This window comes from Fistularia commersonii, chromosome 6 (assembly GCF_037954325.1).
Source record: "Fistularia commersonii isolate RoL2024-O1a breed Wild chromosome 6, RoL_Fcom_v1.0, whole genome shotgun sequence".
In the NCBI taxonomy this organism is placed as follows: Eukaryota; Metazoa; Chordata; class Actinopteri; order Syngnathiformes; family Fistulariidae; genus Fistularia; species Fistularia commersonii.
Genome location: NC_141289.1, coordinates 20,189,944 through 20,200,565, shown reverse-complemented (window position 1 = coordinate 20,200,565; position 10,622 = coordinate 20,189,944). Strand labels below are relative to the sequence as shown.

At 42.9% G+C, this 10,622-nt stretch overlaps 1 protein-coding gene across 1 annotated transcript in view; it reads right to left on the bottom strand.

Moving 5' to 3' along the window:
- Window positions 1-10,622, bottom strand: part of crfa4 (cytokine receptor family, class I receptor 4) — a 43,372-nt gene that overhangs the window by 4,775 nt on the left and 27,975 nt on the right. The window contains exons 5-11 of the mRNA XM_086148599.1: window positions 10,500-10,604; window positions 9,870-10,008; window positions 8,790-8,959; window positions 4,301-4,479; window positions 2,783-2,936; window positions 1,178-1,265; window positions 1,032-1,101 (exon numbers count right to left, since the gene is read on the bottom strand). Of these exons, the coding sequence (XP_086004725.1) occupies window positions 1,032-1,101; window positions 1,178-1,265; window positions 2,783-2,936; window positions 4,301-4,479; window positions 8,790-8,959; window positions 9,870-10,008; window positions 10,500-10,604 (905 nt within the window). The remainder of the gene's footprint in view (window positions 1-1,031; window positions 1,102-1,177; window positions 1,266-2,782; window positions 2,937-4,300; window positions 4,480-8,789; window positions 8,960-9,869; window positions 10,009-10,499; window positions 10,605-10,622) is intronic.

Below are 10,622 nucleotides of genomic sequence, written 5' to 3'. Positions count from 1 at the left end.
GTGCTGAGGCAGCAGGATCAAGACAGATGATGCTAACAGACTCAACAAGCTCTTCAGGAGAGCTGGATCTGTCCTGGGAGTGGAGCTGGAGTCTGTGGTGCAGCTGTCAGAGAAGCTCCTCAGCATCATGGACGACGTCCATCACCTCCTGCATGGACACTGACGTCCTGTCAGAGCTCTTTCAGTCGTAGACTGATACCACCAAGGAGCTCCGCTGAACGCCACAGGAGGTCTTTCCTACCTGAGGCTATCAGACTTTTTAATTCCTCTTCCTTCAGCCGAAGGGAATCTTCAAATCTTTGTACTTAAGACCTTAAAACACTTGATAGCCTTTTAACCTTGACAATTTATATTTCATTGTATTTCTTATTCTCCCTCCTTCCTACTATGATCTTTTATTGTTATGTTTTTGCTTGAAACTCTGGCACAACAATTTCCTTCGGGATAAATAAAGTTGTTCTTATCTTATCTTATCTTAGCTAAGCTTAGCTTAGCTCATCTTATCTCATCTCATCTCATCTTATCTTATCTTATCTTATCTTATCTTATCTTATCTTATCTTATCTTATCTTATCTTAGCTTATCTTAGCTTAGCTTAGCTTAGCTCATCTCATCTCATCTCATCTCATCTCAGCTTAGCTTAGCTTAGCTCATCTTACCTTATCTTATCTCATCTCATCTCATCTCATCTCATCTTATCTTATCTTATCTTATCTTATCTTATCTTATCTTATCTTATCTTATCTTATCTTATCTTATCTTATCTTATCTTAGCTTAGCTTAGCTTAGCTCATCTCATCTCATCTCATCTCATCTCATCTCAGCTTAGCTTAGCTTAGCTTAGCTCATCTTACCTTATCTTATCTTATCTCATCTCATCTCATCTCATCTCATCTCATCTCATCTCATCTCATCTCATCTCAGCTCATCTTATCTTAAACGAGCCTCGAGAAATCGCCAAAGAAAGCGTCCACGTCGCATTCGCGTTATTTCTTTGTCTTCTGTAAACCCAGATTGAATATGTCTGTTACCTTGAGGAAGACCGGGTCGATGCCGATGATCCGCGGCTTTGGAATCGGCGGCAGGAAGTAGTCTTTTATCCTAAAGCGAGGGAAGAAGAGCCCGTTAGCGATCGCATTTTCCCCGAGGACGTTCACACGGAGACGCTCGGCCTCACCTCTTGCTCTGAGGGATGACGCCGAAGGCGATGACCAGCAGGGCCACCAAGCCCACGCCCGTCACCAGGATCAGCACCAGCAGCTTCCCTGCAAACAAACGCCACGCCGCCATTAACCTCCGTCAACGCTCCTTTTAATTAGCGGCTCGTTTCACGTGTAATCGCGTTTTTAATTCACGCGTTGATACGAGGGGGGCGAAACGATTCGCCGCCGATGTACAATGAAAAGAAACAGCTCCGCGGGGGGTTTCGAACCCCTTCCTTTGCATAATTATAGATCCGCGAACAGAAAAAGGAGGAGTGGCTGCAGAAACGTGCACGCCGGCGTGAACCGAAGACCACTTTGAAACATATCAAGGATCATCAAAAATTTACCGCAAACAGGAGGATCTGATTGCATTATTTAAGATGAGAAATGTATCTAATGCACAGAATCCGTAGTGTTTAATATTGATGCGATGCAAAATGCATAAAAAACATATGTTGTTGTTCCGAATTTCAGGATCCCATTTTTATTTTGTATGAAATAGTTTTGAGGGTGTATATCTTATATATTCAGGGGAAAAAAAAAATCATCTAGAATTTGGGAAATAGTCAATTTTACTGTCCAAATATACACAGACAATGACTCATTGTGAGCCAGAACGAGATGAGAGGGATTTAAATCTGGATTAAAATAAGAATAAAGCAGCGGAGAAACAGAGTGTGTTAGAACACACAACTGATTAAATTAAATTTGATTACTAAATGAGGAAAAAGGGTGGCAAACAAAGTAATCGCGGTAAATTGGAGATCCCCCTCGGACGCGATCACCACGTATTTTCCGATGCAACCGGAGTGTATCTGTGTTCAGACTGCAGGAGGAACCTGAGGAACCTGGACAACCTGGTTGAATTTTTTCATCTTCTGTCTTTCCAGATTTCGGGAGCTGAAAACCGCTGGAACCGGAGCCGTTCCGGAATCTGTTTTTTGGCGCCGTGAGCGTTCCTGCTTCGATTCCGGATTCTTTTCAGATGAACGGATGCGTTTCGCAAGGGCATCTTCTTCTTCTCCGCTGGACCTCACACTCGCAATACCACGTCTGACCACTAGGGGTGCGTACGACAACATACACTATCTCCCAGCACGCATCTGTTTTACAATAAAATTTTTTGATTTGTTAATTTATCAGCACTAAAAACTCTAAAATGAGGGTGAAGAACGCCGAGGTGTCGCAGGGGGAAAATTAGCTTTCCCGCTTGTCGCTAAATCAACATTCACGCCCAGAATTGGATCGAGTGTGAATGAATATATTGAAAAAAAATCTTTTTTATTTTTTCTCACTGCATCATCTGATATTCAGGTACTCAGTTGATACGTAGATTTACATTATTTTCATGTAAATCCTCCCCTCCCCGCTTTTTTTTAAATGTTTTTTTGTAGGTTTTATAACTGTTTTGCTAATTTTCATATAATATCCATCAGATTTATCCGAATCGCACCGGTTGTCACAAGCGTTATCGTTATTCGGCGATCAAAGAACTGACCGCCGCCTCCTGCTTTACACCGTCGCATCCAAAAACGAAAAACCCCGGTCAGTTGCCATGGAAACCTTGCCTAGCCCACCTGTTGGCGGCCTGGTGGGCATGCTCATCAGCAGCGGGGAGCTCCATGCGCTCCAGTGGCCGTGGTGATGTGAACGGCAGCGAACTCGCACCACGTAGTCGCTGATGGGGAGACCCAGAAGCTCCACCTTCGGCTCCTTCAGAGGGTGTTTGACCTGCGGACGGAACGCAACCGCTCACGTTCAGCGCCGAAAATGAAGCAAAATCTGATGATTGAAGAAAATGAAGCAAAAACAGGAGCAAAATATAGCTGGAAAATCACTGGAGGCGAAAGGGACGATACAAATATAGGGATTTACCGTCATTTCTGGACTATTGGGCGCACCTGACTATAAGCCGCACCCGCTAAATATAATTCTTTAACGCTCCTGTAACACGGCTGATGGAAAAGATGAATCCTAAATAAGACAATCCATCCATTTTCCATCCCAGCTTCGCCCGACTCCGTCTGATCGTCTTCTCTAAAGTCGTCCTCTGCGGTGTCGGAACTGAACGGCCTCAGAATTTCACGGCCTGATGTGACGAGACTACATGTTTGTGACGCTGGTCAGCCCCCCAAAAAAACCCTAAATTAGCCGCATCATTGTTTGATGTCCTGGAAATTTCCGCTTCTCCTGCAGACCCTCCTCCCCACCTGGTCGTTGCCGTCGCAAATTCGATCAGTACCTTTCCCCCCTTCTCTGGTCGAAAGAGAAAAACGGGTAAAAGTAATGAGAAACCAAACAAAAGGACGTGAGCGAATAAGAAAAAAATACTTTGTAATGAAAACTATTCCAAATAAATTGCCAAATAGTGAGCATATTCCAAACTTTTTTCGTTTTTAGCATTTTTAACAATTTTTACACACAAACGGAGATCCTTTTCTACATTTCCTACCGGTGTCCTTCTAGCAAATGCCACATTTTTGTGTAGAATGATTTCTGTTGCGACTCCGACGCACTTGGCATGTTGTCGTTTACCCTTCAGAAATCCTTTTCATTTCTCTGTTTTTTCCTGTTCGATAACCTGCATGTGTCTATTTCTCAGTTCTTCTGCAAGCTTGAACTGAAATATTCACTTCGATTCATTCGATCCTGCACATTTCTTATACAGTACATGTGCATTTGCAGCAGCCGTGTCCAGAATATTGTAGAATACTGCTATGGGTCATCTCCGTGTTCTGATGTGCACTGTGTAACCTGCGGTTTTTGATCCAGCACATCAACACCACATTTCAAGCGGTCGTAGTCCGTGATCACGTTGGGTTTTCTTGCTTGACAAACTGGACTTTAGGATGTGTGTGTCTTTAAAACAAGGACTGCATGCAGCTTTAACATTTGTTTGGAAGGTGTAAGTTAGCGGCTCATTCAGGATCCCCCTAAAAATCCAAACCTGCCTGCGCAAAAAAAAGCGCCGTCGCAGGACTTGGAGTGTTAAAGCGTGTGAAGAAAGTTGCAGCTTATAGTCGGGAAATGACGAAATGACGCTGTGATAACATCGGTTTTTGACCGAATCACATTTCGTTGAGGGCTTGGTTTACCTTCCAGTTGTCGGGCTCCGACAGACGTCTGTAATGCAGCTCGTAAACCAGCGTGATCCAGCCGTACTTGAGGTCGGAGGGCACCGGGTAGAGCCAGGACAGCAGGACGTTGTAGCCCATCTCGTCTCCGCCGGCGACCTTCAGCACGTAGGTCAGGTTGACGGGAGCTTCGGTCTGAACTGCGAAAGACAGCGGATCCTCAGCTCGGGTCGACGCTTCTCTGCTTCGCCTTCCGGTCCGAATAATGTCAAAACCCTCTTTGGAGGTTTTCATTATTTTATTCCGAATTTTTTTAAGATTTTTTGGGATTTTTCTATGGTTGTCACATCATTTCCTGCCAATTTCGAGCTCATTTTATTGTGAATAATTGTGACTAAAAAGGTTAAAAAAAAAAGGCTAAACATAAGAATAAGAACAACTTTGTTTATCCCGAAGGAAATTGTTGTGCCAGAGTTTCAAGTAAAACATAACAATAAAAACAGTAAAATAAAAAAAATTAAAAATAAATAAATAAATTAAAAAAAAAAAAAAAAAAAAGAGGACGTGTCCAACGGTGCGTCCCTGGAACCGACCAATCAGCATTGATTTTGCTGACTGGTCCGACTGCAAAGCAACACGGCGCATGTATTTCGCTTAATCTGTATTTGAACGCCGTAAATACCTGTGACTTGTAAATATAACCAAAAAATACGCCCGTAATTGCTGTAGTATTGATACTCAAAGATTCAGGTTGGTATATGAGGTTAAAAATGGAGTGTGTGGAGCTTCACACTCATTCACTAATTCATTCAAATGTCAAATAGAAACAAATAACCATTTTCTCTCTCTTTCCCATTCAAAAACACATGTTTTTGTGACGCCGGAGGAACCCGGAGGCGGAACCGAACCAGGGAGGCGGAAGCCGGGAAAACGTCCGATAATGAAAACCCAAAGATCCCGTGAATCTTCGCGAACGTCTCAGCGAGGACCAGTTCGTGACCCCGGCGTCTCAGATGATCTAAATCCCGGTCCAGACGAAACCGGCCGGCTCATGATTTGATCGCCGGGTGTCTGCAGACGTCAGGTCCGTTAGCGGTGAGACGTGATGACATTTCTGCACGTGACGTCTGAAAGGGAACCGCCAGTTTGATTCTCTGCAGCGCCGTGATAAGAACCATGTCCCTGACCTCTGCTGGCATCTGATTGCAACCACGCACACACACACACACACACACACACACACACACCCATGGCAACAATGCTGCTTGCATGTTCATTTGTGATCTGACAAAAACCTTTGCTATCTAAAGGTCGGCATCCATTGCATGACTTTCACAGCTCAGAAACGTAAACCGCTTCTCACCGCAGACATACAACCCGACTCCAAGGATCCGACCAGAAGGTGATTTTAGAAAAAACAACTGACAGTTCAGCGATAAACTAACTGAAACTTGAAAAGCATCTTTTTAAAAAAATGTTTTTTTTTTTTTTTTTTCCAAAAAGTCAAAGTTAGCTCTATTGTCAATTTCTCCACAGGCACTGAATGTACAGACATTAAATTAACACATTTACAATTATTATTATTATTAATAATACATAAATAATATAATAAATACAATAAATATATTATCATTATTATTATTATTATTATTATTATTATTATTATTATTATTATATTTATATTTAATTTATATTATATCCCATTATATCTTATGTCTAATTCATATTATATTATGTCTTATAATTTATATTAAAATTCTTATAATAATAATAATTAATAAAAATTCTTCTTATTATTATTAATAACAACAACAACAACAATAATAATAGTAATAATCAATCAATGTATATTAGAAAACCCCTTTTTTTTTTAAATAGCTTTTTATAAAATTAGCAAGGGATTGTTTTTGATGGTTTTCTGTACCGGCTGTTTTTACTGATTATTACTTTGTTGTTGTTGTTGATTGTTTTTCAGAATCACTGAAAATGATTGAAGAATTAGCCGGACATCTGTGACCCTCGGAGGAAAAGCACCCGAGTAAGTTTAATGTAAAGTAAGTAAAGTAACGTTGTGTTTTCTCCGAAACTTTCCCCTGAAGACCTTCAGGACACAACCTGAGCAGCTTCCTTGCTCCGCGCCAATGCAGCTTAATTTGATTCCTTTATTTAATCATTTTCTTCATGAATGGCAGCTAACATACACCTCTGGTACATTTGATTAATCCAATCAGGAAGCAGCTGATAGGAAACCAATTCCTTCCTGTTTTTTCCTGTAATTTGAGGAAAATATGAATAAACTCCAGGGAAACTTCTTTTTTGTGCATCTGTACTTTCACATATGATTTCTAACAACACGTCCGACAGCTTCCTCAACAAATGCTACTTTCTGATTTTCATGTCAAAGCGGATCAGTGAAAGTTGGAGTCACCATTGGATCAATGCTGGCTAGTTTTTTTTTTAGTTCTAGAGCAAATTATTGCAGGTTTAATCTCAACGCAAGTCAACTGTCGATCTTGAAAATCAAAGCGTTCACTGTCGTCAATGAACCTTTGGATTCTTCTTTGCACAGTTTGCACAATTTTGCACAATTTGTTCATTTTTCAGTTGTTTCAATCCAAATCTCAGTTGTTTTTCAGGTTCTTTTCACAAAAGTTTCACTCCCGGAATCCAAAGTATCCTGTCGCTTCAGATGGAAAGTGCGTTAGCATAAACAACCAACCGGATTTCTGCCTGAAGTACTTCCAAAATGCAGCAGTCCACCGATTAGAGACGCCATAAATGAAAATCTTTATATATTTCAAAGCTTCATGTCCCTCCCCAAACAACCTCCACCTTGTTTCCACCAATGCTCTCCAAGAGCCTCCGTCCTCGCCAAAGCTTCTTCCAATGCCTTCTTACTTTATATATTTTCTGCTCATTGCTGGAATTGGACATTTTTTCTCTGGACCTTTGACTCATCGGAAACAGGGATCCAGAAGAGCGACTGTCTAGAAAGGCAAATTGAACGCCTCTGTCTCTGTGTGACCTGGAAAATAGTTGCCAAACTTTATCGATGGGTTTTGGACAGATATCGGTTGCCTAGTGGTTGCCTTCCAGGAAGGATAAACCTAGTGGACGGCGAGTTGGCATTTGAGGTCGATGGGTTTTGGACAGATAACGGTTGCCTAGCAGTTGCCTTCCAAGAAGGATAAACCTAGTGGACCTCAACTGCCGACTCGCCGTCCACACCAATGGCAACTCGGTCCGAAGCTCAGAACTTTCACACTCTATTTACGTGGTCCTAACTTACCCCATTGGTAAGCGAGAGTTTCCTGCTGTTGAGTGCAGAGTCACCAGAGTGCCAAAGAGGTGAACTCTGCAAGTCGGGCCAACGGTGGAGGAATATTTTTAATGACAGGTCCTAAGAATGTTAAAGCCCTGTCAGTTTATTTAAGGTCACACTTGTTCCCCATCTAAGCACATTATGTTCTTAACCTGCATGGCAGACACCATCTGCTGAGAAATAAAGTCCAGGGGAATCAGCTGCCACTGTATGCACTGTATACTTTGGAGTTCCTTCCAGGGTCACATAATGCTGGACCCTTGTCTTTGTCAGTGTTTCTAGGCACTCGCCATGGAGTGCGTTTCTGCCTTGTACACAAAACAAGACCTCCGTGAACCCGCTCCTGGTCTGCTCTGACTCCTGCCCGTTCCTTGCAACGCCTAGTCGTGATCTGGATTTCGTCACCAACCTTCCCCACAACAAAGGGGAGTGCAGACAGCCTCGCTATTTATAACAGATTAACCAAAGGAGGTCAATTCATTCCTTCTCCAGAATTCCCCTCTTCCAAACCCTAGACCTGCCTGAGAGTCATGTGTCTCACTTCAATGCATTTGTTGTTTCTGTCAGGAAGGCCTGCTTCTGCAAATTAGATTATCTTCCGATTCCATCCCCGGGCCAAAGTGCAGACTCTTTGGGCCAATCGACCTTTGGCTGTGGGATCTCAAGCAGCAGTTTTTTTCTGGAGTGGGTGGAAGACGCTCACCTCTCCATTGCCTTGTTAGTCATGCAAGTCTTTGACTGGCATTTCAGGATACCGAGCCTTTGTCTCCAGTCCCAGAAGGACAGGGTTGCGGTGCAACTGCTCTAAGAGACAACGTTGTCCACTCACTGGGAGAAAAGCCCAAATTTACATCACTCCAAGGAGTGCCCAGTTCATTTCTTTCTAGGCCACCTCCACAGGAGGTCAAACGTCATCCCCTTGGTTCACGGAAGCACAAAATATTCCTTCCTGTCTGATTGGTCTCCACATCACAAGCTCCGGTCGTCACCTTCAAACCATCTCTAAACCATAAATTAAGTTCCTTCGCACTTCTTCGCTCCTCCTTTCCACCCTGCCTTGGCCTTCGCCTGATTTTCAATTACCATTGTGGACAAAATAACAGACATTGCACACTGTCAAAGCGAACCATTCGGTGATTAGAAAGCCAACGGGGGATGGAAGCAATCAGTGTCGTCGAGTGTCCTTACCGATGTCTGCCACGTCCAGGCAGTGCTCGCTGGAAGTGTAGTTCATGTGGGTGGTTACCGCGGTAACTCTCATACAATAGATGTTCCACACAGTTGTGTGTCTGCTGTCGAAGTGGCAGCTGTTTGGACCGGCCGTCACATAGTTGGGACACTCCTGTATCGGCCCTTTACTGCGAACACAACATATGCATTATTAGAAACTACGAATTTCGATGAATATCAAATAAAATACAAGAAAATCCGTCCATCCATGTGCTGCCGCTTATCCTGCATTGAATTTTTTTTCTTTATATATTGAAAAAAAGCAGCAAAAACAATCTTGACCAGAGGAAAATTTAAACAAAAACAAATGCTGTCGTTGACGAATGTAGAAGGTTTCGGGTGGCGTCAGATACCGACGCACTGGAGACCCCTCTCTGGAGCACCATGTCTACATCAGTATCCACATTTTTCGTGCACCTCCAGTGACGCTAAAGCCGAAAATAGGCGCTTCTCCAGGTTTGTAGGAAGGGGTGCCTAACGGGTAGGCGTCTGGTAAGGTAAGAAAACCCACCTGAAAACCATCTGAATATTAGGCTACATTTCGGCACTAAAACTAGGAGGTGACAACCAAATACTCCAAAACATCAGCTAAAAACAGAAAAACCCTTTCATGCAGAGGGTGGTGGGCTGGGGAGGTGTGGAGGGGTTGGAGTGGACACCACGTGACACTGGAAACTAGGTCTGGACATTGAGTGTTGAAAAGCTGATGTGGGGCAAAGGACTCCAGGGACGGCCAGAGCTTTTAATCCGTGGAGTGACCGGGTCATGATGCTTGGGTGACCCTGACTCCGCATTTGTTTGCAAATTAGCTTACAGACAGAAAAAAACAAAGCACTGATTGGCTGTCTGAGCTGCTTGGACTTTATAATTATAAATAACATCAATCACATTGCTAGCAAACAGGGTATTTTTTGGGGCGAATTACTTTCTGCTAATGCTACTGCTATATGAATTCAAGCTGATTACTTAATGATTTTTTTTTTGTTTGTGTGTGTGTGTGTGTGTGTGTGTGTGTGTGTGTGTGTGTGTGTGTCGTACTCTTTTGAGTAGGTGAGGACATATGTGACCTTCTCCCCATCTGTCAGGTTGTTAAGCGGATGCCACCAGCAGCTGAACTTCTCCATGTTGGGGGAGCGGCAGAGGTAAATGTGGGGCCTCGTTGTCGTGGCAACCTCATCTACAATCAACCAGAAGGTTAGGTGAAGCAGGTTGCCATGGTAACACCCACGTCACGCGGGTTGATTTGCATGCAGGTGCATCTCACCTGCAGACAATGCCTTCTGATAAACAAACCAAGCCAGGAATGAGTTCTGTGTACGGTATTCATTTTGAAAAATATCAAAAAAAATACCTTGAAAGATTTAAAATAAAATGACCTCACAATTTTTTTTACGTTAAGAAAAAGTAATAGTTAATTTAATGTAATTTTTTTTTTTTCAAACAATTCATTTAAAGAAATACTAAACATGGCAAGAAATCAAGAAAGATAAAGTTTGTTACACTTAAAATGCTGTGAAATCACAAAATAAATAAGACAAATCAGCAATAATTAGCTTGAAAAAATTCTGTTTCCGGATTGAGGGTGAAGGACTACACTGGTCGGACGGGTTAAGCACGAGTAACCAAGCGTCCGATTGGTCTGAGACGGGCGTTGCCATGGAGACTGACCTCTGGCGTCCGAGGACTTCTTCAAGACCTCCCCGAAACTGCTGTCGTCCATCTTGTCCTTCCTTTGACCGACTCGGGACAAGGAGGTCTCCATGGACCAGTGTCCTGAGAGGAGACACACAG